This window comes from Primulina tabacum, chromosome 4 (assembly GCF_025594145.1).
Source record: "Primulina tabacum isolate GXHZ01 chromosome 4, ASM2559414v2, whole genome shotgun sequence".
NCBI classification, from domain to species: domain Eukaryota; kingdom Viridiplantae; phylum Streptophyta; class Magnoliopsida; order Lamiales; family Gesneriaceae; genus Primulina; species Primulina tabacum.
In genome coordinates, this window is record NC_134553.1 from 5174553 (window position 1) to 5202199 (window position 27647).

The 27647-nt window shown below is 35.8% G+C and overlaps 2 protein-coding genes across 5 annotated transcripts; one reads left to right on the forward strand and one right to left on the reverse strand.

Annotated features, from left to right (window-relative positions):
• Positions 1–548: 548 nt before the first annotated feature.
• On the reverse strand, positions 549–4940 carry LOC142542719 (protein NARROW LEAF 1-like). 4 transcript variants are annotated; one of them, XM_075649509.1, is made up of 6 exons: positions 4750–4940; positions 3127–3645; positions 2315–2458; positions 1945–2185; positions 1227–1727; positions 549–1135 (listed from the first exon to the last, which is right to left on the reverse strand). In XM_075649509.1, exons 2-6 carry the CDS (start codon positions 3610–3612, stop codon positions 717–719), a joined length of 1791 nt encoding a protein of 596 aa, XP_075505624.1. In that variant the 5' UTR covers positions 3613–3645; positions 4750–4940; the 3' UTR covers positions 549–716. The 4 variants fall into 4 exon arrangements, with proteins under 4 accessions (XP_075505624.1, XP_075505626.1, XP_075505623.1 ...); XM_075649511.1 differs by having other exon boundaries at positions 4746–4940; XM_075649508.1 differs by having other exon boundaries at positions 4708–4940.
• A 20275-nt stretch (positions 4941–25215) lies between these two features.
• On the forward strand, positions 25216–26929 carry LOC142541480 (NAC domain-containing protein 21/22-like). Its single transcript, XM_075648009.1, has 3 exons — positions 25216–25506; positions 25727–26007; positions 26362–26929. The coding sequence occupies exons 1-3, from the start codon at positions 25332–25334 to the stop codon at positions 26872–26874; spliced, it is 969 nt and encodes a 322-aa protein (XP_075504124.1). The 5' UTR covers positions 25216–25331; the 3' UTR covers positions 26875–26929.
• Positions 26930–27647: the final 718 nt, after the last annotated feature.

The following is a 27647-nucleotide window of genomic DNA, read 5'->3' on the forward strand; positions in this document are numbered from 1 at the left end:
TTACTCGGTTTGAGAGGTTTTAGCCGATATGTTATGAAAATAAGTGAAATCGAATCAAATAAACTGATTTAAATCATTTTTATAAAAAGAAAAATCCAATTTCTGAATTAATCAAACCGAATTCTCGAATATAATCGGTTCATTGCCAATTTCGATATTAATATTTCATAATTTATTAATTCTAAAATGTTTGACATTATTACCATTAGTATCATGTATTTTATTATCTTTTAATCATTAAAAAAACTATCTAAACAATAAAAAAATTATTATATTTATAATTATTATTTTTTAATAAAATTTAAGAACCACAGTTTATACGCGCTACTTCAAATTAAAAAGAAGGCACGATTTCAAAGTAAAAGTGAAAACGAACCGAATGTTAGGCAAACATTTAAGTTTCGAATTGAACTTTAACTAAGTATATTCGAACTCGATTCGAAACTCGAAATTTTTTAATTTTTTTTCTCGAATTCGGCTCGAAATCTTCCAAACTATTTGTGAGCTATTTGAACTATTATTCTAATAGTAAAATTCGTGAAAGAAAGTTTAAAAGCTCGAAATATATATATATATATTTCGATGTTATGTATGTCTTCGCTCATTGTCGCGATGTTATGTTATATATTACAACATTGGAACCTGGGGGGATTCACATCTCATGAAACAGGACGCTCGGAACTGGTAAATGGAATGAAAACACCTCAAGTTTGGAATCATTTCGCTTCTTTGATCCTCGGCCCATGCTCAGATTTCCTTCTCTTGGGCTCGTTCTCGCCCAGCTGCAACGAAAAGCTTATGTCTTCATCTGAAGCATTCTTCAATTCAGAGAGATTTTCAGATATCATGAACCTATGTTGTTGATTGTTTTGATGCATTAGAGGATCACCATTAAAGCTAGGTATGAATTGATGCTCGAAACTTGGACCTGTGTTGAGACCATCTTCCAAATCAAACCCACCATCCACTGGTGACGAATTTATATCTGGCCCGGCAACACCATTTTCCAACGGGATGTGCTCGATTTGAAAACCCAATGGCTTGGATTTGTCTTTTGGAAGAATTATATCCGGAGGTGACGAGTCCCCAGCATTGGATCCAACCATGGAAGCCGCTCTTTGTTCTTGAACGGCAACTAAAGTGATTCCACATGTATATTAGATCAAAATCTTATTTGAAATGAACCATAAATGTGAGAATACGTGGAACATTCAAAATGGACCGACCTCGTAGAGATTCATCAGAAGTGATTAGATCAAGTTCGAGGAAATTGAGCAGGCGCCCAAGATCAACACCGCTTGTCCAGTTCTCCGGAGGCTGGCCAACCTTTAGTTTAAGCCTTCCCCTATTGGCAGTTCCACCCCATATAATCCCAATAGGCCTTGGCTTCTCTCCATTTTCACCTTTTAATATGATTAGACTCCCACTGTCCCCTTCGAGGTCAAACGTTTGTTGGTTCTCACCAACGACAAGAAAATCGGTCAAAAAGCATATCCCTTTTTCATCATTGTACTCTAGAGCATATGCCAATACAGTGCCAGTGGTTAAACCGGAGCTTCTTCCAACCTTTGTGACTTGCTTTCCAACAAGACTGTCAATTGAAGATTGTAAGTCTATGGTTTTCACATTTCCAATCTCTCCTATCCCTTTCACAGATGTAGTTACGGCGGTCATGCTAAAATCATCAGTGAATGGTATGAATGCTCCGTCTGCTCTAACAAATGTCTCTGCAAGTAAAATCAAATATCATGAAATTGCACCGCTCAGTCGATGAGTACTTAGAAAATTGGAAATGTTAACTAGCATTTGAAAAGACAGGAAAAGATAGACATACTCCCATTTCCATAAAATTGATACTTATTACATTGATATACTCCGCGTTTGATATTTTAAATCTTTTGTCATATAAAATATGAAAATGAAAATTGACTGGATACAACTAACCTGGATTAATGCCAGCAAATATCCCAAACCAGAGGTCATCCCTGATGAAAGAAGTTGCTCTCTCAACTGCACCAAGATAAACACCGGGTCCAAGTGTTGGTGGTAAAGGATGAAACATCTTTTGATTTGGGTAGTCTAAATCAACTGCAACGTGACGATTTGTGAGAAAACCAACTTGTCGATTCCCTGTTTGGCTCCTTACGATAGCACCCAAGGTACCATAAGTTTCCTGATTTGCAACCTGCCATTTGCAAATAAAGTGGAGATGCTGTAAGTGGCAAGGAACTGGCTAGACATGAATGAAACATAAATGTTCGGAGAAATGGGTGATTGCAACAAGACTAAGAACAGTAAGTTGTTTTCAAGTTACCTGAGAACCCGATCCAATGCATGGATCACTTCCACGCAGGTCATCAACAATCTCAGTGTACAATTGTTCCTTGGGTGTGGGCTCTGGTGCACCAAAATATGAAAACTCAACCACATCCACATCGCACCACACACCTCCTGGACCCTGAAGGTGTGAATGTAATCTCAACATCAATGCAGAATAGTGACAAGTCAGACGGAGAAGCACAGCATATTCAGCAATTTGCTCTATTCATATACCTCCTATGGAGGTTTGAAGATAATACTTACTGCTTTATGAATACTGATACCAGTGCACATTACGTATGACTAAATCAATTATATGATAAAACACTGGCATTTTTAATATCAAGAAATAATATATATTATATTATTTTTAAAGTAAAGTGAACTTTAACAAATAAAAAAATTAAGAGCTAAAATAATAGAATTTAATATTTCATAATTAGATGATGGAGTATTTAAGAAAGTAAAAAATATATACCAAATAGATCAAAAGCTAGACAAATCAATAGATTCATCAATGCATATAGAAAGGAAATATAGGGGGGGGGGGGGGGGGGGGGGGGAAGCCATACCAAGGAGACCAAAAATAATCAGTGATTTTCTCTCCCTTATTATATAGTACAGATACATGCACCAAAAGAAGAGAGAGTAGTAATAGAAATTTTGAATTAAAATTTATCGATAATTAGCAATGTTTCATAAAAATTTCAGGTTTGATCTTCATTTGTATTATATAAAATGAATTTAAAAACTTCAACAGGAAAGGTGAAGGGCAGATGACTACATCCTGGTGATCTTTGTTATTACCTCCAAAGCAGTTGGTAAGCACTGTATTGGAGTAAGCCATTGCTTGTGAACTTTCCTTGACACAAATACCAGTATGGCAGGTATATCCGTCAAAACACCACGCCGAATTCGAAAACCAATTGCTGTGCCAAGACTGTAACAACGCAAGATTTTGCTGTGAAATGCTCTTATGGTCATGAGCTCAAGCAAGGTATTTGCTCGCTGACCTTCTGGCAAATGGCCCAGAGTTTCAGGCAAAACCCCTTTCTGTAGGTTAGCAAAGTAATTAGCCCTTTCTTCAGCATCGTCTTTTATTCGAGAGGGCCATGAAAAGTATGCAGCATTGCTCTCACAGTGCTGCCCAGCTGATGCATGGGGATGGAGAGGTGGACTAAATGAAGGCTGGTAAGAATGGTTGCAACAGTATTTCTCAAGATCCAAAGATGATCCGTCTGATGGTGTTGAGCCTGAGCAATGGGCTCTTGAAATCGGCCTTGCATGTTCCATCGATTAATTCACTGCAGAGAAAGTATCAACTTCCTGCAAGGAGTGAACATCAAAAGGCTGTTCTAAAACACTCATCTATACAGTATACTCATTCCACAAAACTTTGTGGGGTCAATTTTATTGATCATTACGGCATGAATATAAACGTGAAAAAACGTGAAGATATACTTCTAACAATAGAGGTAGTGGAACAAGACATGGGTTTTCTAGGTAAAAATCGGTAAATTCCCAAATACCATTGTATGACATTCCAGTAAAGAATGCAAGGGGAAAAAACTTCCTGGTGTCTTTTTTTCAGTTTGTGCAGTCTTCATCGTGTTATGCAAGGTAGAGTAAACAAAAGGAAAATTTTACTTTCTTGGAGCTTATACTTTCTAATGGCGCAAAGATATTGGAATTTGAAATGTAACAACATTATAACTTGTTTGGTAACTGCGGAAGCAGCTAAATGCTAGAATATTTGCAAACAAGGAAAACCTGAGACTCCTTTGAATGAAAAAAGTTTGAAGACAAATGATATTTGTTTTACAGTTTTCCTAATATCCCAGATAGTGTATTGGTACTACAAATTATAGATAGCTAGAATCTTAGTATCTAGCGAAGTTCTGCATCTAACAAATCAAATGTTGAAAAGAAATAAACGCAGAGTGAAAAAATATAAAGCGCAGACCAAAATCTTGAAAACTTAAACAATTAAACATCAAACAATAGACTACATTGAGAATTGAAGCTGAAGGCAATCAAGTCATTTCCCATTATCAGTAAACCCAAAAGTATAATCACATCTGAAGCCAGCCAAAAAATTTCATTCCAACCCTTTTGGTGACCGCTTAATTCGACATAAACACAGCAGCAGCAATAGCAAAGACGCCGGAAACACAGATTAAGAATCAACAAGAAACAAGTAGAAAGCAAAGAAGCTTCTCTCTTCACTCTTGCCATGTTGCTGCTTCCCACTGATCGATCTAACTGGTTATGATAGGCTAAAACACAGCCCACTAATCAAAAGCAATTATTTTTGACAAACTCATAGTCATAGTTTAGCTAAATCAGACGGTAAACAGAAATTGTTGCAAAAGAAAGATGATTACTAACTGATGGAAAAGAGTGGAAATTGGATGTTGCAAACTCACTGACCACACAAGCACATGCGGAAATCAATTTACTGATGCCTAGAACCCATCGGATGAAGGCATCCCTGTACGTAGAATTCGACAACGGGCCAAGTTTTGCTTTCCTGGTGTGGAGCTTTTAGTTCTTGTGTGTGCGAGAGAGAGAGAGAGAAGAAGTTGCCTCCAGTTATTTTCCTTCAATTCTCTACAATGCTTCCATTCAAGTAATCAATCTCTCTTTTTTGTTATTTTTAATTCACAAATTTTATAGCAACAGAAATTAAAGTTAAACCCTTCAAACACTGGAGGAGGTGAAACTTTGTTAAAATTAAAATATATTACAAACTATTGAAAATAATATTTAAAATATCTGTATTGAATATTTGAATGTTGAATATTTGAATGTTGAAAATAAGAGTTGTAAATATTGAAAATTAGTGTGTGATGATGTAGGTAATGATGTATTTTATTTTTGGATTATTTGTAAAGATTTCCTATAAATAGATCTCTCATTTGTGAAGAAAATCACAATTGAGTAGAGAGAAAAATATTATAAAGTGTGTAGTTTGGTAAATTTTGAGAGTTTGAGATTTTTACTTTTTACCATAAATTTTTACTTTTTCACAACACGTTATCAGCACGAAGCTCTAAAAGTCCTACATACTTTTCCAAGCTCCAAACAGAAGAAAAAGGTAACAAAAATAATTATATTTATTTTACTGTTATTTATTTATTGTTTATTTATTTAATATACAATATAATGTTATTATTAGAAATAATAAAAATAATTTTTTCATAAACTTGTTATAAATCCTGGGAGGATGTTAAGACGACATCCCACACTCCCGGTAAGGGATACGACAAGTATAAAAGCCTATAAGGTTTTTAAACAAAATAAATTATGACACTCATTATAATATTATGATATGATATGCATAATTATTTAAACATGTCTAATATTATATATATCATATTATTACCATAAAATTATACAAATACATACCTTTATTTTTTTTTGTACCCCAACGGTCATAAATGGTAAAAAACGGCTAGTTTTTGCCCTATAAATATGATCTCACAAACACATTCCATCACTCCAACTTTCTCTTCTTCTCTAAAAATTATTCATCATCAAATTTTTCGAAGAAAAAAGAAGATGGCTTTCTCAAGGATATTTTTAATTATTTTGGTTGTCATACTCACGAGTCTTGTATTTATCGGAGAATATCCTCCTCGTGCGTTTTCTTTATTTTTACAAATACTTGTACTTGTTGTTTATCCGTTACTTTGTATTGCAATAATTATTAACTAATAAAATGCATCGTAATTTTTTTTAGTACCACCATGTCAAATTTAACAAAGCTCGAATTTGTTGCGCTCGACATCACGGGAAAGAATTATATGCCATGGACTCTAGATGTAGAAATGCATCTTGAGTCATTGGGTCTAAGCGAGACCATTAAAGAAAATGGCATATGCACGTCACAAGAAAAGGCAAGAGCCATGATATTTTTGCGTCGACATCTCGACGATGGATTGAAATGTGAATATCAGACTAAAAAAATCTCATGGCTTTGTGGAAGGGATTAAAAGAAAGATTCGAACATATAAGAGAAGTTATACTTCCGACCGCCCGGGATGAATGGAATACATTGAGATTCCAAGACTTTAAAAAAGTCAGTGATTACAATTCGGCGATGTATAGAATAATCTCGCAATTAAAATTTTGTGGACATGAGGTCACAGAATCTGAGATGCTTGAAAAAACATTTTCCACGTTTCATGCATCAAATATTACTCTACAGCAACAATATAGAGTACGTGGATTCGCGAGATATTCTGAACTCATCGTCTGTCTTCTTGTGGCGGAAAAAACAACGAGCTATTAATGAGAAATCATCAGTCCCGACCCACTGGATCAACAGCATTTCCAGAAGTAAATGTTGTAAGTAAAAATGAATTTAAACCTGGAAACCAAAATCAAATTCAAAGACAAGGTTTTGGTCGAGGTCGAGGTCGTGGACGTGGACGTGGAATTGGCCGTGGTCGTGGTCTAGGCCGTGGTTTTGAAAATAATCGAGATAGTTATTTTTATAACTCATCTCAAAAGAACGTCTCAAACCATCCACAGAAAAGGCACCATGAGAATACAAGTGTTAATGAGAAGCACTCAAAAAGATATGAAAGTTCTTGTTACAGATGTGATACTCCAGGACATTGGTCCAAAGTTTGTCGAGCCCCTGAGCACCTTTGTAAACTTTATAAAGAATCATTAAAGGGGAAAGAAAAGGAGACCAACTTCACTGAACGCAGTGACCGTTTGAGTGATTCAACTCATTTTGATGATGGTGATTTTATGAATGATTTCTCTGAAAATGATCAATATGTTGGTGGGATAGAAATGAACAATATTGATGCTGCAGATTTTCTCAACGATTTCTCTGAAAATGAACAATATAATGGTAGAATATAAATGTACAATAATCTATTTTTCATGTATTCATAGAATAATGTTTTATTGTATAATTATGATTTGTGTTATATTTAAATATATATTGCAAGTAATTTATTTCATTGCATATTTTTTTGAAGTTCAAATATGGAAAATGCTATGAGCAAAGCTGAAGTTTGCATACCCGATAGTGGTACAACGCACACTATCCTCCGAGATAAAAGATATTTCTTGGAACTAAAACCAACAAAAACAACGGTGAATGCAATATTAGGTCCTATAGACTTGATTAAAGGATGTGGTAAAGCACAATTTTTGTTACCTAATGGTACAAAATTTTTGATCAATGATGCTTTATATTCACCACAATCGAAAAAAAATTTGTTGAGTTTTAATGATATATATTCCCATGGGTATGATACTCAAACAATGAATGAAGGGAATGAGAAATATATGTGTCTTATCACATATAAATCAGGAAAGAAATATGTGATTGAAAAACTACCAATGCTCCCTACTGGATTGCATTATACACATATAAGTCCCATTGAATCAAACATGGTAGTTGATAATTCTTCGATATTAACCAATTGGCATGATCGATTGGGACATCCTGGTTCAACAATGATGCGAAGAATTATAGAAAATACACATGGTCATCCACTGAAAGACCAGAAGATCTTTCAGAATAATAAGTTTCAATGTAAAGCATGTTCTCTTGGAAAACTTATTATAAGACCATCACCAGTCAAAATCCAAACTGAATCACCAATGTTTCTTGAACGTATTCAGGGTGATATTTGTGGACCAATCCATCCACCATGTGGACCATTCAGATACTTTATGGTATTGATTGATGCCTCCAGCAGATGGTCACATGTATGTTTATTATCAACTCGAAATGTTGCATTTGCAAGATTACTTGCTCAAATAATAAAATTGAGGAATCAATTTCCCGATTATACAATCAAGAAAATTAGACTTGATAATGCTGGTGAATTTATTTCCCAAACTTTCAATGATTATTGTATGTCTATGGGAATCATTGTTAAGCATCCTGTTGCTCATGTACATACACAGAATGGATTGGCTGAATCATTGATTAAACGTCTGCAAATGATTGCTAGACCAATGATTATGAAAACAAAGCTCCCTATTTCTATATGGGGACATGCAATTTTACACGCTGCTTCATTAATTCGCATCAGACCAAGTGCATATCATAAATACTCTCCATTGCAGCTTGCATTTGGTAAAGAACCAGACATTTCTCATCTGAGAATTTTTGGATGTATGGTGTATGTGCCTATTGCACCACCGCAACGAAAGAAAATGGGACCTCAAAGAAAGGTTGGAATTTATATCGGTTATGATAGTCCATCAATCATTCGATATCTTGAACCTCAGACAGGCGACGTGTTCACAGCACGTTTTGCTGATTGTCATTTTAATGAGGAAATCTTCCCAATGTTAGGGGGATAACAGAAACATACCGAAAAGGAAATTACATGGTATGTATCATCATTGTTACATCTGGATCCAAGAACAAAACAATGTGAAAAGGATGTACAACAAATTGTACACTTGCAAAGAATAGCAAATCAAATACCAGATGCATTTGCAGACACAAAAGGGGTAACTAAATCATATATACATGCTGCAAATGCCCCTGCTCGAGTTGAAATTCCAAAGAAACAAATGGAAGATACGCATGATGTCATTAAACGCCTGAAGCGTGGAAGGCCAGTCGGTTCCAAGGATAAAAATCCTCGAAAAATAAAATTCATAGAGAAACACGATGATCACAAAATAAAGAATGACGTTTCTGAAGAAGCACATGATGATCACAAAATAGAGAATGATGTTCCTGAAGAAACACATGATGATGAAAATGTTCTGTCAGAACCACAAACTGACGAGAATCATGAAATCTCTATCAATTACATTAATACTGGAAAAATATGGAACCGAAAAGATATAGAAGAAATTGATGATATATTTTCTTATAATGTGGCAATCGACATCATAAATGATAATGAAGATCATGAACCAAAATCTTTTGGTGAATGTAAAAATCGGCAGGATTGGATAAAATGGAAAGAAGCCATCCAGGTTGAATTGGATTCGCTAAATAAACGTAATGTTTTTGGACCTATAGTCCTTACACCTGAAGGTGTAAAACCTGTTGGATACAAATGGGTTTTTATTCGAAAGCGAAATGAGAAAAATGAAATAGTAAGATATAAAGCTCGACTTGTTGCACAAGGTTTTTCTCAAAGGCCTGGAATTGATTATGAAGAAACGTATTCTCCTGTGATGGATGCAATTACGTTTCGGTATTTGATTAGCTTGGCGGTATCTGAAAATTTAGAAATGCGTCTTATGGATGTTGTTACAGCTTACTTATATGGATCACTTGATAGTAATATATATATGAAAATCCCTGAAGGATTTAAGATGCCTGAATCACAAAGTTCAAAACCCAGGGAATGTTATTCTGTGAAATTACAAAGATCATTATATGGGTTAAAGCAATCAGGTCGAATGTGGTATAATCGACTAAGTGATCACTTGATGAAAAAGGGATATGTAAATAATTCAATATGCCCTTGTGTTTTCATTAAGAAAACAACATCCGGATGCGTAATTATTGTTGTATATGTTGATGATTTAAACATCATTGGAACGAATAAAGAAATTCAAGAAGTTGTGTCATACTTGAAGGAAGAATTTGAAATGAAGGATCTTGGAAAAACCAAGTATTGTCTGGGTTTACAAATTGAACAAAAAGAATGTGGAATGTTTGTTCACCAGACAAATTACACAGAAAAGATCATTAAACGTTTTAATATGGATAAAGCAAATCCTTTAAGTACTCCAATGGTTGTTAGATCATTAAACATAGAAAAGGATCCATTCCGTCCATGTGAAGATGATGAAGATATTCTTGGTCCAGAAGTACCATATCTAAGTGTCATCGGTGCCCTTATGTACCTTACAAATTGTACAAGGCCTGATATATCTTTTGCCGTGAATCTGTTGGCAAGATTTAGCACATATCCAACAAAGAGACACTGGAACGGAATAAAACATATAATCCGTTATCTACGAGGAACGACAGACTTGGGACTTTTGTATTCAAAAGATGCTAATCCAAGTATAATTGGTTATGCTGATGCTGGATACTTATCTGATCCACACAAGGCACTTTCCCAAACTGGATATGTATTTACTCGTGGAGGCACTGCAATATCTTGGCGTTCTCAGAAACAAACGCTCGTAACAACTTCATCAAATCATGCCGAGATTATTGCACTACATGAAGCAAGTCGTGAATGTGTGTGGTTAAAATCAATGACCCAACATATCCAAATTTCATGCGGATTATCATCTGATGAGAAGCTTGTGATACTATATGAAGATAATGCTGCATGTGTTGCTCAAATGAAAGAAGGATACATAAAAAGCGACAGAACTAAACATATTCCTCCTAAGTTCTTCGCATTCACCAAGGAGCTTGAGAAGAATAGATGTACTGATGTTCGTCACATTCAATCAAGTGAAAACTCATCAGATCTCTTCACAAAGGCACTTCCTACGTCAATATTCAGAAAGCACATATATAATATTGGGATGCGCAATCTACGAAATTTGTGAAGAATTGTTCATGTCAACATCAGGGAGAGTTTACGTGACTGCACTTTTTTTCCCTTACTATGGTTTTTATCCAATGGGTTTTTCCAAGTAAGGTTTTTAACGAGGCAGTACAAAAACACGTAATGAAGACATCATCGTATCATGATCATCATCACAAGGAGGAGTATTGGAAAATAATATTTAAAATGTGTGTATTGAATATTTGAATGTTGAAAATAAGAGTTGTAAATATTGAAAATTAGTGTGTGATGATGTAGGTAATGATGTATTTTATTTTTGGATTATTTGTAAAGATTTCCTATAAATAGATCTCTCATTTGTGAAGAAAATCACAATTGGGTAGAGAGAAAAATATTATAAAGTGTGTAGTTTGGTAAATTTTGAGAGTTTGAGATTTTTACTTTTTACCATAAATTTTTACTTTTTCACAACACAAACTTAATTATATTTTTCTCATTTTCTTATTCAATTAAACTACACACATCTTTTCCATTTTGTTCCCAAATAAAAAATAATCACCTCAAACTGGATTACGAATGCATACAATTGTATTGTCTATTATTTTTAAATAAGGGCACTTCCGTGTATAAATTGTCGTGGGTGAGAAAACACTGTCGTCATACATTGAGCCGAAGAACAATGAAAATGTTCTTTCCATTGTACCAAGGTAAGGCGGTACCAGCAACGGGCCCAAAGCCGACAACAACAAGTGGGATGGTGGTGGGGGATGGGAGGACACTGAAAACATTTAGCAGGGATTACATGTTCCAAACCACGCAATTTGCTCGAACAAGTCCCGTTTGCACGAATTATTAAAAATCAAACGCGCAAATCACTCTGTATAAACAGATACAATCCAATGACACATACATCAACCGGTCTCTCTTTTATATCTAGAACCACCACTCGTGTTGTTGCCATATCAGGTCCAAATTAATCCGGATATCAGCTGGTTCGAATCCCATCGCTGCTCATGTCTTCTCAGGTCCCTTCGTGAAGCCGGTATGCATCTTCATCCCCCAAAATAATCATCATGAAATCGGCCTCAATGCTCAAGGTTATCAACATAGAAGTATATGTCAATGTTCAGCAATGAGCATCATTTATACCTCACATAATCAACAAGCACTTCATAGTATTCGTATAAACAAACAATATCATAAATCTACATCTTTAGCACATGATCACACGTAAATCAACCCAGAAGTCGCCATCAACACATGAAATCAGTCGATAATAATACCTATAAACCCACATTTAGCCACAAATTCAGTCATCAGAGCATAACTCCATCAACATATCTATCGTACACATACTTGTATGAATTGGTAGCTGAAAGATCATTCAAACAACGAGGCCGTAGTATTATATGTATGCATAACTTAATCGTTCCCCTGACAATAAGCAAAAACATGTTTTGGCAAATACCCTTCGTGTATATAAAATATAATACTATATACAAATATTGTTGGATCTCGGTTTTCTACATGCCCAAACGCAGCGGAAGATTTAAAAATTTTATTTATTTTGATAATCAAAATATGTTTGGGCACTCGTATGGTTTTCATAATCAAATATAGGGAGTTTAGTATTATACCTTTAGGTGAATAATTTCAATTGGCTCCAACTACTCCGGTATTAGCGGACGTAGCTCTTGTTGTAAATCCCTACGAACATTCTTCGATCTTCTTCTTCAATCTTCGAATCAGGTCAACGACCAATTATTTGTTCCTCTTCTAACTTGCACTAGAAAGTGTAGAAGATATTTTCGTAGAGATTTTTCCCTTTTTTTTTTAAAAAAAAAAAAAAACAAAATTGCTCAAAGCCTTTTGAGAGCAAAGGATGGCCGATGGAAATTAGAGACTTTCTCCAATCTTATGAAAGCTACAGTCACCTCTTCATTAACTAACCAAAGTAATATATTTTATTATGGTAACAAATAATTACTTTCCTTAATTAATCATATCAATTAAGTTAATGATTTCAACATATATCTTTGATTCTCGAAAGTTGCACACCACACTAATGTATATTTCGAATATATGCATATATATGTTATTTAGCTTTGTGTGCAAGTTTTTAAAATTATGGTATCATGAATATCTCCATATTACATAATTCAATACCATATTTAATAAAAACTTAATGGGACTATATTTTAACACAATTAAAATATAATTAATTATTAAAGTCCATTTGAACTTTAATAAATTTGCATGATGGGCTTATACTCTTACAAGCCCATGATCCATGCTCCCATTACATTAATCTCATCATAATCCCGATCGGTGATCAAATATCATCGATGTGACAATTTCAACTTGTTTGTTATTATGATGCACACTTTAATTTCGAGATCATCAATGTTTAAATAAGGCAAGTGTACTCCTTTGACTGTATTAACAGTCATGCTCTCAAAATTTCTATAAGCTTTTATAAACTTTATTTATAAGCTTATCGATTGATCATATCAAACTTATTTCTTATAAATTCAACTCATTGAATTTATTATCTCAACGTTTCTATAAATTCAACTCCTTGAATTTATTATCTCAACGGGAACAAGTAAACCAGTGCTTGTGTGACCCTCAATGGTTCAGGGATACAGCTAGCCGTGGGTTCACAACTCTTTGTGATTCAGAATAATATTTATTCTTATTCGGGCTTACCCTAGTTAGCCTCATTCTTTTCATCAACACCTTGATTAAGAATGTCAGAACTCATTTCTGATTGCACCCATCGGATCATGGTAAGAGCGTCTAGTAGCATCGCCCCATGATCCCCTAGGTATCACTGATAGTACCTGCAAGAACCAGTCGATTATGATCAATGTACAGTACGGTCCCTTCATCTCATATATCCCGATCGAATCTGCAACCATTGGTTCATCGAGGGTTGCATAATAATTCGATAACTATGTGACACATATAAATAGTGGCATCGCATGTACTATTGGAGAACTACTTCTCTAACGTACATCTCATACTCTGGCCAGAGATTCCACGCACTATTATTTCATCAGATCACATAGGATATCCACACCCGTAGGTGAGCGGTGAATCCCCGACTACAATGCACTGGCTCCTATATGTGTCGCAACTGTACCCAACCTCGCCACCTGATGACTCTCCTGGAGTCGGTAAACGAGTCAAAGCACAGCCCTAGCATATAGAGCCTCAGTGTTGTCCCGGGTCGTAAGGACTAATGGTGTACAATCATAACCACGGACTTATCCTCTCGATGAATGATAACCACTTGGAAAGTCCGAGGGAGGGTTGTTTGGTATAATCATCATATGACTACCCATCTGCATGTTTGGACATCTCCATGCCCTTACCAAGAAACACAGTACACAACATCACAGATGCTAGTCTCGAGCTCAAGCGGCCTTTATCCCTGTTTTAGGCGGCTGAATCGACTAGGAACGAATTTAGAATATGCAGTGTTTACAAATGAGTTTCAACATCGAATTACGATTCATTTGTATTAAAGCATAATCAAGGACTTTATCTATGCTGTTTGAATGGGTATACAGATAAAGTATAACAAGACCATAAAAAGTTAAATTATATTAAAATAAAGATTGTTTATTTCACTTGAGTCAATAAATTCCCTAGCCAACCGTTGGCTTGCAGGGCATCTACTCTAACAAATATAACTATGAACTTTGAATTATGTCAGCAGAAAGACTGAAATGGAAATTATTTCAGACAGACAATGTGTAATAGGTGACAGAGATTCAAAAATTGCCTCCGCACTAAAATTCAAATTTATCAGCTAAAGAATCTTTGAGCACAATACCAGTGTGCGTATGAGATCTCCAACTTGCACGGCAGATTAATATTATTTTGGCCCCATGGCTTACAATTGCACCAAATTTTGGAAAAACATCGCAATTTAACATCATAACAATAAATAACAACGTACTTCGATAATTGCAGCTATACAAAATCCTTCTAACCAAGGGAATAGAACCGAAACAATGCCAGAAAAACACACATTAATGAAAGAAAAAACACGAAACATGATAGTTTTTTTTATATATAAAAATCCCGCGCATCCGTCATTGCCGCCACATAAAGCGATCGGCTTCGGTTGCAGGCAGTCTTCATTGCAGTAAAAGCAGAGGGGGACGGCAACGAGAAAAGACCAAATCCCGAAAATCGGAGCCTCCTCAAACCTCCCTCGGTTACCCTACGGCGGCGAGCGGCACCTTAATTTTCATGATCACCGAAACCGATAATTCGAGGTGGCCGCCTCCCTCCGCCTCCATGTGGCTAGTATTGAGGAAAATGTAAGACAAGATATCATTGATAAGGGCGATAATGGGAGTCCCTCTTGTGGCGAGGCAAGTTAAGAGCATCATACTACAGTCTTTTGGTGGACAACATGGACAGAAAGGTTAGTTCTTGGCTTCGACAATCTTTATCTTATGCTAGCAAACTTGAGTTGACAAGGGCGGTAATTTAAGGAGCGAAATACCGAATTGCATAATTGATTCCATTCACTCGATATGTCGAAAATTTGTGTGGCCAACAAAGCACCCGTCGATTGCTTGGGATAAGTTATGCAAATCACTGGCCGATTGAGGGTTTGGACTGAAAAACTTGACAGCCTGAACAAAGCACTGATTGCAAAAACTTTTTGGAAAATCCACATGAGGAAAGATAGTTTTTGGATTAGATGGGTTAATCATATTTACAGTTACTTTGGTGATGTTTGGTATTGGGGTTGGCACAAAGGGGAATCACCTTTGATTAAGCAGATTATATATATCTGGGACGAAATTGTGCGCTCTAATGGTTCGATAACAACTGCGGCGGACAGACTTAACACTTGGTTTAGCACAGATGAGGGTTTATCGAAGGCTTATAACTTCTTTGTTCAAGCAAGCGGGAAATGGACTTGGAAACCTATTCTCACCAGAACCTGCATGTTACCTAAGCATCGATTTATTCTTTGGTTGCTAGCACACAAGAAACTACTCACACGAGATAGATTGGGGTTTGTTAGTGTTAAAACTTGTGTGCTTTGTCAATCAGGCGATGAATCGGCTTCTCACTTATTCTTTCAATGCCGGGTCTCCAAGAGCATATGGGATGAGATCAGGAAGTAGCTTGACATGAAGAAAATTATGGCCTCTCCACCTGCTATTCTTAGGGCATTTCACAATCATTATGGAGGAAACTCGATCATAGCAAATATGAGGATTACTGCACTTGATGCAAAGGTATATCAGATATAAACATGCGTAACAGAGTCATGTTCGAGGATGTTAAGCCGATGGTGGATGATATAATTAAGAAGATTCAGATACGCGTCTTCCGATCCATACCGATTTCAAACGATATGGTGTATGTATTGTTATATCTCAAGTATTGTTGTAGTTCTAATTAAGTTCTAGTTTTTGATTTGTTATGTTATTTGTTTGTCCCATGGGATGTCCAGTGTAGTTATGACGCACAATTTTTACCCTTTTTTTAAATAAAAGTAAATTTTGTAAAAAAAAAAGTAGTTCGTTAAAAACCCCACCCTTTATACAAATCAAAAGAATTCCTATTACGGGCTGGGCTACTCATAAAATCACCGGTCTGGGCTATATCTAATTTCTTAATGGGCCAATTTTTATTTTTTTATTATTTTGAGTGGGCCAATTGTTTTCAGTGGCACAGTTGCCCCAATAGGCAATAGGCGGTAGGCCTATTGCTTAAGTAGCTGTTTATCTCAAGTGTCCCTTAAAATCAAGAAAATGATTCCACGAGTATTTGTCAGTAGAACCATCGTAACAGATTGTTGATTGCAACTTGAAAATTAATTGTGAGTATGTCTTTTGTGAGACAATCTTACGAATCTTTGTCTGTGAGATGGATCAACCCTACCGATATTCACGATAAAAAAGTAATATTCTTAGCATAAAAAGTGATACTTTTTCATGGATGACCCAAATAAGATATCTGTCTCACAAAATACGATCCGTGAGACTGTCTGACACAAGTTTTTGCCATTAATTTTTTCTCAATCCGAGAGAGATTTGTTACAATTAAATCTCGAAAACAAGTACACGTTCAAAACTCGGAATCTTCATGTTTGATGGACTATAATGGACGGACATGTTTAATTTTACTTTCCATAACATTTAAAAAAAAATAAAACATAATCTATCTCTCATGACATCTTCAAACCAAAATTATTATATCGAGGTTGTCCTTGAATTCTTAGATTTGATTTGGAGAGATTGGTTTGATTTTGAAAATGATCTGTGGAATATATTTTGAATTATATGTATCATATGTGTATTTTAAATTCATCATAATTATAGTTAAATTGTTTAATTTAACGTAGAATGAACTAAAAATTATTATGGTAAAAATCACGAACCCAATAATTCATTCAATTCAATTTCTCGACATGCATTTAATTCATTTTGCCGACATTAGAGACATAACAATTACACGAAAACTCTTTGAGACTCAGATCAGCACCCGTCCAGGATGAGAGCTTACCCGGTAAATGTCAATTATTAACATTTCACGAGAGGCTTAGTGGACCTTTATGGGATGTAACTTGTTAGGCTTATAGTCTTTTGGGACATGATTTATTTTTAAAATGAAATTTTCATGTTTTCTTTCGAAAAAAAATTCAAATAGAGTTTCGAATCATTTATTTATCGTAGATGCATGCAAGTGATTTTGATCGTTTTCATTGAAAGCATTCTTTTTCTTTGGCTTTGCTTTTGTGTGGTGTGGTTTTGATTGGCTGGACTGACCTCTTAAAGGAGAGAATATCGATGCCTACTTATTCCAGCATTATGCAATACTGGGACATTCTATTTTGGAATGAGACATTTTTTTAAAATATTTTTTACAAAAACTACAACAAAATATGCATTCAACCACACTCAAAAAACAACGTTTTTTTCAAAAATACCGTTGTCTTTTGCTTTTTAACAACGTTTTAAGTGAAAACCGTTGTTAAAAAGCAGCAAACGACAACGGTTTTCTGAAAACACGTTGTCTTTTAGCGTGTTTTTGAGGTGTCAATATAAATCGTTGTCTATTAACGTGTTTTTTGGACAAAAGACAACGGTTTTCGAAAACCGTTGTGGATTAGCGTATTTTTTTAGACAAACGACAACGATTTTCGTGAACTGTTGTGGATTAACTGTGTTTTTTTGGACAAATGACAACAGTTTTCGTGAACCGTTGTGGATTAACGTGTTTTTTTTGAAGAAACGACAACGATTTTAGTGAACCGTTGTTAAAATAGCGACGGATTAAACACAATAAAAAACCGTCGCTAAGTCGACGGTTTTACTTAAAACATTAGCGACGGATTAAACACAATAAAAAACCGTCGCTAAGTCGACGGTTTTACTTAAAACATTAGCGACGGATTATGTCAAGCGACGGTGTTGTTGTAAAACTATCGCTAATTAGCGACAGATTAGTTAAAAATCGACCCTAATTAGCGACAGTTTACTCTAAACCGTCGCTAATTTTAGCGACTGTTTAGACATAATCCGTCGCTAATTAGCGACGGTAAAATTTCAAAAACCGTTGCTAATTTGAGCTACTACAACGGTTAAAAACCGTTGTCGTAGAACACACCTTCAACAACAGTGTCAATTACAACAGTTGTAACAGTACATTTCTTATAGTGAAACTAACTAAAGTTCAAATTTAAAATTTTTAGAAAGTGTGTCTACTGAAAATTAACGTGAAACGTAAAAAAATATACATGGAATGTGACAGTATTTTTACGGAGACTGTGTATCTCCGCGTTGCTGCATAAATCGCTCGCCTAGAAGGACGCCCGAATTAATAAATTTGTTTTAAAAAAAATTTAAAAGCTCATAATCACCATCGTAATTTCTATCATCAGAATATTTAAAAAAATGTGTATCATGTTAAACAAAAATAAACCGCCTAAGCGACTATGATCGTCCACCTATCGCCTAACGCTTTTGAAAACACCAAGTATATGAACGATTTTTAGGACATATGTAAGGCTCTCTTTAGCATTCTCTAGTCAAATTTTGTGGCTGACAGGGACTTTCTATTTTCGACCATTTATCAACATTTCAATTCTCCAAAGTATACTGATTCCATTCGATTTGCAGACTTTAGTGCAGGGTTATAGAAGTACTTAAATAAGTAGAAAAAATTGTAATTTTAGTTTGGTAAGTTTGCTCAATTAGAGTTTCACTCGTTTAATCTTTCAATATTTGGTTTTTATCCAATTAATTGGATTTTTTTTTGTCATTTGTTCTTCCGAAACTACTAAATTTATCAAGTATCGTTCATTTGTCTGATACATAGACTCTACTATGAGAATAAAACCCATATTGTACATAATAAATCTATCTAAGCAAAAAATAAATGGTAACGACATATATTTTTTCTCATTTTGAAATATTAAGTGTCTTTAATTTTGCATTATTTTCTCCATTTTTTGTTTATATTTATTTTAATGTATGTAATATAAATTTATTCACACTCTATGAACTATATAAAATAATACGATATCAAATAAACAATATTCAATAAATTTAATTGTTTCGGAAAAAATGACCAAAACAATAAAGCTGAGTTGGAATTCATAAATATATCATAAAAACGTGTGTGTTATTCAAAATGACTCAATTGGATGGCTCAGCAAAGTCACAATCCAATCCTTCAATAATTAGGATAGGAAATTATTGTTTACTCGGTTAATCTTACATGATTGCCTTTATTAAGAAAATGGCATCATTATTGGAGGTTTACTAGTTGGTCGATATTTGGAATTTTTTTTGTCGTTTTGGATAATCGTTTCAATTATTTAAGGGAATTTTTTCGTGTGGGATTGATTTAAGATTTTATATATTTCATTCAAACAATATCTTTTCAGAGGAAAAAAAAGACTGTTTAAAACAAGATAAATATGAAAGTTGCCATCGATGTAAAGGTTGATGGTTCCACAATTCCAAGTACATGGACAGGGGTTCATAATCACTACTTTGGGCATCTCATCTTTAATCCAACTCGGACACCATCCATACTCATAAGATAAGTATCCTAAAATCGCTTGAGAAAAATAATTTTTTCGATTCACTAACTTTTTATATTTCGGATTTTGGTTTACTAAGCTTTAAGTTTTGATTATGATACATACTAAATTTGATTTTTTTGGCTTTCAGGTCATATTTCGTCGAATTACTGACGTGATCCCAGAAAATAATAACTTAAATTTGGGGTTCGATTCCAGTAAGTAACACTAGTCCAGACGCAGGCTTCGAATTTGCCCTGAGCCTGAAATCACGAAGAAGACCGTTAGAAGGGGGCCGAGAGGGTGTCTCGGCGTAGCCCCTCCGATGCTCAAGTCAGAGACTGAAGATATAAAGGGGAGTAGCTAAGGGTGCTGCTGAAAAATAATATATTGAATCTATGAACTGAACACTCAAACATGGTATTTATAGGAGGGTACCTGAGCCCTTGACAGGCCTTCCACCTTGGATGGGGATGGGCCAGGGGTTCCAAATCGGGTTTGGGCCTAACCCTAGCGGGTCTATATATGGGGTATCACTAACGTAATTGAAGGGAAATATAATTTTCGTATTAAATTTATTTCTCAAGATCAATTTATTTTATTGATATGATTTTGAATATTTAATTATGATTTTGACTTTCTAAATAATGTGATAATTAATGTGATGATTATGCTAACATTTTTGTGATATAGAATATTTGTTTAAAAAGAGTTTGTTTCTAACAAAACTCTTACTTTACATATTGTGTAGATTTTTCTTGTTGATAAACTCTAGAGCCATAAATAAGAGGATTCATCTCATGCAAATTGAGTGATGATTTACGCAGAAACACATACATAATGTTGCACCTTTGCAAGCCATAAACTTTAGAGAAAATAATCTACAAGGTTGCTGCTGATCGAAGACTGATAAATCCAGGTGTTGTCCGTGATTGTTGGAGACATCTGCAGACAACAACTGTGAATGAGTTGGCTGGAGATTTTTTTTGTTGCTCCAGTTTTGGCATCGTGTTTTGCTTCCTTATAAATGTTGTTCTTTATTTTAGGAAGAATCTGATTTTCTCAACGTGTTGAAGAAATTAATTTTTTATTAAAATCATTAGTGATAGTATTTTTGTGTAAACTCGTTGGTTTTCTAGTGATTATTTTTTCTACGAGGCAATGCGCAAGTATTTACACTTGTGCACAATTTATTCCGTTCCATCGTATTTACTTAAAGTTCATTTGTATTACAAACTTATATATTTCGCTGCATATTGTCTAAAATGTTGTAACATTTCACATAACACTTAAATATGATAAACATAAATTTACGGTCACATACGATCTTACTTGTTTCACTATTAAACAAAATACACCCCAAACCTTACGGTAACATATGAATTTACGTCATCAATTGAACCAAAATCGATAACTTAGTGGACCAAAAATATAATTTTTCGTAAATTATATTTCTTTAATTTTCATCTTAGTATTGATTTATCTACTAGTTGCGATCCTAGTGAAATGGATGAGCAGGGTCGGGTGCACCACCGGATCGAATCAATAATGTTGTTCAGGAAAATGAGCAAAGTAGATGGCTTCGATCGTGACCTGCAGATAAGAAAAGAACTCGTGAATGGGCGCCGGAGGGATGTCCGTCGTGGCCACTCCGATGCTTAAGTCAGCAGACGAAGAAGGAAGAACACAAGCAATATATGTGAGATTATATGTGTGCTTGAGAGTTCAAAGATTCAGAATCCTTTAAATGAGATGCATACCTGCTATTTATAGGAAGGAAAATCAAGGATTATCTCGATTTTTGTGTACACCTACCAATCATAGCATTTGATGTTGACTTCCTGTCAAGCCACCCTACCTCTGATATCTTTTCTGACACGCCAAACCCCTGTAGTTCTGACAGATAAGATAGCACTCGAGTGCGGCACTGTTATCGAGGTAGCCCGGGTAGAATGCCTCCCGGGAGCTTATATGAGAGCCCAGGCTTCTGGTTGCCCAGAGAGTTGAGCCTGAGCTTGCACCTGCTCGGCTTCAGAAGAATCCATCATGCATAATGACCGTGATTTGGAAATCCATTTGTTATCCCGGGTCATCCATGACCCGGGCTCTTATGAGGGTATCATCACTCATCTCTTAAATAGTCGGGCTAGAGTCATACTCGCTGTCCCGATCAGTCATGCTTGGATTCCCAAAGAGATAATCAATCTTGTTTTATAAAAGCATCGGGGGCTTAATGTCTTCCATAGATGGGATGAGGCGTCGGAGCCTCATGTCTCATGGACTTGAGATAATATGTCGGGGCCTCGTGTCTCCCGGGCTTTGAATAATGTGCCGGGGCCTCGTGTCTCCCGGACTTGAATAATGTGCCGGTGCCTCATATCTCCCGGACTTTGCATAATGTGCTGGGGCCTCCTGTCTCCCGGACTTTAGATAATATGCTGGAGCCTCATTTCTCCCGGGCTTGGGAATGGTCGAGGTGTGGTGCCCCGAGCCAGGGTGTAGTGCCCTGGGCTTATCAATAACCAAGGTGCGGAGCCTTGGGCCGAGGAGCATGTCCCGGGACTTGGGAATGGTCGAGGTGTGGTGCCCCGAGCCAGGGTGTAGTGCCCTGGGCTTATCAATAACCAAGGTGCGGAGCCTTGGGCCGGGGAACATGTCCCGAGACTTGGGAATGGTCGAGGTGTGGTGCCCCGAGCCAGGGTGTAGTGCCCTGGGCTTATCAATAACCAAGGTGCGGAGCCTTGGGCAGGGGAGCATGTCCCGGGACTTGGGAATGGTCTAGGTGTGGTGCCCCGAGCCAGGGTGTGGTGCCCTGGGCTTTAAATATGGTGCCGGGGCCTCATATCTCCCGGACTTTAAATAAGATGTCGGGGCCTCGTGTCTCCCGGACTTTAAAGAATGTGTCGCGGGGCCTCATACCTCCTGGGCTTAAGATAATGTGTCGGGGCCTCGTGTCTCCCGGACTTTAAAGAATGTGTCGGGGCCTCGTGTCTCCCGGACTTTAAAAAATGTGCCGGGGCCTCATACCTCCCGGGCTTAAGATAATGTGCTGGGGCCTCATATCTCCCGGACTTTAAATATGATACCGGGGCCTCATACATCCCGGGCTTTTCACCTTTTTACTCTTCCTGCTATATTAGTTTTATTAAAAACCAAATAACTAACCTGGAAATATTGAATCCGAATTCATTTTCGGTAGAGTGAAACTTTTCTTGTTGAGCTAAATTAGGTGACTAATATAGCTATATGCTACTGAGTGCATAGCAAATGCTCTTCCACGCCACTCCGAGATAGCTATTTTTAATGGAAACCATATCTACGTCTTGAGCTCAAGTTCCCACAAACGGCGCCAAAGTTGCGATCCTAGTGAAATGGATGAGCAGGGTCGGGTGCTCCACCGGATCGAATCAATAATGTTGTTCAGGAAAATGAGCAAAGTAGATGGCTTCGATCGTGACCTGCAAATAAGAAAAGAACTCGTGAATGGGCGCCGGAGGGATGTCCGTCGTGGCCACTCCGATGCTTAAGTCAGCAGACGAAGAAGGAAGAACACAAGCAATATATGTGAGAATATATGTGTACTTGAGAGTTCAAAGATTCAGAATCATTTAAATGAGATGCATACCTGCTATTTATAGGAAGAAAAATCAAGGATTACCTCGATTTGTGTGTACACCTACCAATCATAGCCTTTGATGTTGACTTCCTCTCAAGCCACCCTACCTCTGATATCTTTTCTGACACGCCAAACCTCTGTAGTTCTGACAGATAAGATAGCACTCGAGTGCGGCACTGTTATCGAGATAGTCCGGGTAGAATGCCTCCCGGGAGCTTATATGAGAGCCCGGGCTTCTGGTTGCCCGGAGAGTTGATCTTGAGATTGCACATGCCCGGCTTCAGAAGAATCCATCATGCATAATGACCCTGATTTGGGAATCCATTTGTTATCCCGGGTCATCCATGACCCAGGCTCTTATGAGGGTATCATCTACCTTTTATATATCCAAATGACAAAAACTCATTCTCTTATCCATGACCCGGGCTCTTATGAAAGTATCATCTACCTTTTATATATCCAAATGACAAAAACTCATTCTCTTACATTGATCAGTATTAATTTAAGGTCGTCAAATAATAACTAACCGAATATGTAATTACTCGAAATATATCTGGATGAACAAATTTCTAGTTCGAAGCATAAAAAGCTTTTTTGGAGTGTTTTAGCTTTAGCATAAATGCCAAATTTTGTTTTCGTTTTCAGCAGTGTGTGTGTGTGTGTGTGTGAAAGTGGCTCAATTCTTATCCAAATTTCCACTTATTTTTCTTGCCTTTATTCTGTTGTGATTGCAAGAAAAAGCCTAACCTAATCATAATCTCAGCGCTACCCAAGTTTCAAATGCATGGAGTCCCCCATAGGTACTACAGACAGGATACAAATTTTAATACCAGTTTATTAATTTGGTTGATTTCTTACCTTGTATGAACAATATACAAAGAGTTGATTGCAACGTTGGACACAAAAATTTAAGTAATATGGGGTGTCATGTGATACCATATACGATAATTTTTGCATTATTTGTTAGGAAACACAAAAAATTATTATAATACGAATTTGTAATAATTCTAATGTTTGCAAAGTGGTTTGATTTTAGATGTAAAATCACTAAAATATTTGACCAAATCTACATCATAATTTGAATATCGATGTTTTTTTTCAAAAAATCAACAAAAAAAACTCACTTAACGAAATTTTTTAAGACAATAACAAACTTTGATATTTTCTTTGTTGAAAAAAATTCAAAATACACATTTTCACAACATATTTACACATTTTTTAGACAATTTTCTATCATTTATTGAGCTTTGGACAAAAACTCTATATATATATATTTTGTATTTGAGCAAGTTTCTCTATATTTGTACATCTTGATTTGTTAATTCAAATCAATTAGTCTAATAATTTTATTTACGGGCTACACTAAAAAAAACAAAAGTTTACACTTAATAATATTTTTTAGCATGGACTAATTAGTTAAATAATTTTTATTATACATATAAAAAAATTTAATTAAATTAAATATACTATATATATATTTTTTCGAAAAAAACGACCCCAGCCCAGGCCTGGCTCTGGCTCTGGCTCTGTCCCTGAGTGGAGTGGCACGCCATAGAGATGAAAATACGAGGATAATTTGAGATCGAATTTGTTTAAATGATATGTGTATATATATATATATATAATTTATTATCTATATTTGTTTTTTTAAAAAAAAACAGTCGCTTGATGTTTTTTGACGAATATAAAGCAGCTAGCTTTTATGAAAAGATGCTACAAATGAAGACTCTCTCCCAAACCATCTTTATTTGGTTCTCTATATATTGACGTATACTATAACCCCGTCCATGGAGGCATCGGTATGCATTGCCTTCATTCCTAGCTAGCTCCTATATCTGTCTAATTCGGCCGGAAAATGAACAGTTTGAGGGCGGTGGAGGCGGAATTGCCTCCTGGATTCAGATTCCAGCCAAAAGACGTCGAATTGATATGTGATTACCTCATGAAACGGGCGGCTGGATGCACACCTGACCACACTCCTTTCTTGATTCAACTTGACCTTAACAGCTGCGAGCCTTGGGACATTCCCGGTAATCATATTTGGTTATAAAGTCACGAATGCTCGTACAGTAACCAAGCACAACCAGCCCCTATATCCAGTGAATGCATGTGCGAGTTCAAGGAACTATTCAGAATTGAGTAGTCATAATCTTGACCACTAGGAATTCTAGTATCGTATATCTTTAAATTTAAAAATAAAAGCTCCTCCTTTTAACTATCGAATTCTGAGTCCTTTGGTTTTATTTTTAGAGGTTGCGTGCGTGGGAGGGAAGGCGTGGTATTTTTACAGCCAGCGGGACAAGAAATATGCTACCGGGCTTAGAACAAATAGGGCCACGCTGTCTGGATACTGGAAGGCCACAGGCAAAGATCGGCCCGTCATACATGAGGGAATTCTCGTTGGGATGAGAAAAACTCTTGTATTCTATCAGGGCCGGGCTCCCAAGGGGACCAAAACTGCTTGGATCATGCATGAGTTTCGCCTAGAATGGAAATTTGGGCCCGGCCAGATGGCAGTTTCTTGTGTCCAGGTATTCACCCTATCTAACAATTTTACAAACACTGTTAAATAAAAATGTGCCACAAATAATAATTAAAATGTGTTAATTACAAGTAATCAAAATTATACCATTGGTTTTCAAACTTGCCTATGAGAAAATCTCATATATTTATATCTATAAAACATATCGACATTTAGAATAAAAAATAATATTTTTTTTATAAGTCGAATTGAACATGGTATCAATATTATCAAATTAATTTATAAAACAATCTTATAAAGTTTTTATGTTTAAAGATACAGTAGTAATTAAAGATTCAAATGCAAAACATCATTCCGTTATAATAGATAAATAAGCCGTGTTTGTTTGCTCGGAAAATTTCAGGAATGCACGCGAGAGGATTGGGTTTTATGCAGAGTGTTCCAGAAGAACACGCCACATCCACCCAAACAACACACAGAACTTGGATTCGAGACCAGGTCTTCTTCCCCACCAATCTCTCTTCCGCCATCAATGGAACCTTACAATACAGCGGACCCATTTCAAGCCAATTACTACCACAAACACCACGAGCAAGTGCCCTGCTTCTCCTTCTTCAACAGAAACCCTTGCCAATCCCTACTCCTAACCCAACCGGATCAGCAAATATTACCCACCAATGTCACGCCAAACTATGCGGGATTGACCCATAATATCGGAGGAATTTGTTATCATAAATCGGACCCTTCTTGCGATGAAAACGTGATTCAAGCTGTTTTGGGTCCTTTTACCAAAATGGAAAGCTTTGATAATGATTCTTGCGTGGAGGGTAGTTCCTGTTTTGGAGATAAAAAGTTCTCAGAGAGCTATCTCGCCTGTTCGGATCTGTATCCCATATTCCCATTTGGAATTAACTAGTGCATATTATTTTGTGATTGGCAGTTAAATTAGCAAAATAATATTAAATATATATATTTTTTATATATATTTGAAAAAAAAATTCAAATATATTCGAAGATATATTATAAAAAAATAAAATCTGATCAAAGTTACATTTTCAAATATATCGTCATTATGCTTTCATCAAAGATTTTAAAAAAAACAAGCTAATGTTTTTTTTACATTTGCCTTTTGATCCAAACGGACCATATTATTAAACTTTGATCTAACAAAAACTGATGTTATTTAGATTCCAGTTTGACTATCAAAAAATATCTCCTAATGCATATATAAAATAAAATAATATTTTTGAATTATGTTAGAAAGCTGTGTCACACATTTGATATATCTAACCATCTCATATGAGAATTTAACTAAAATAGAATTGAGTTAAGTTTATGAAATATTTCATTCATGTTTGATTAGGAGACAAGTCAAAATTAAAATTCAATAAAACACTTTTTCTATTTTTTCAACTCCACTTGATGATTTTTGACATATTATCAAATAATATTAAATTATATATTTTTTAATTTGGATTTCAAATAAATCGTAGGATGTTTATAAAAAAATTCAAAATCATCAGTCATTGTCTTTCAACAACTTAATTTGTGTCCAAACTCGCAACCAATTCAATAAATTCTTGATTCTATTTCTACAATGTTTTCACCTTTTTGTTCATGACACATGAGAACACTCTCGTCTAATTTTTTACTCAAATTTTACGAGTTGGATAATCTAATATCATCAAA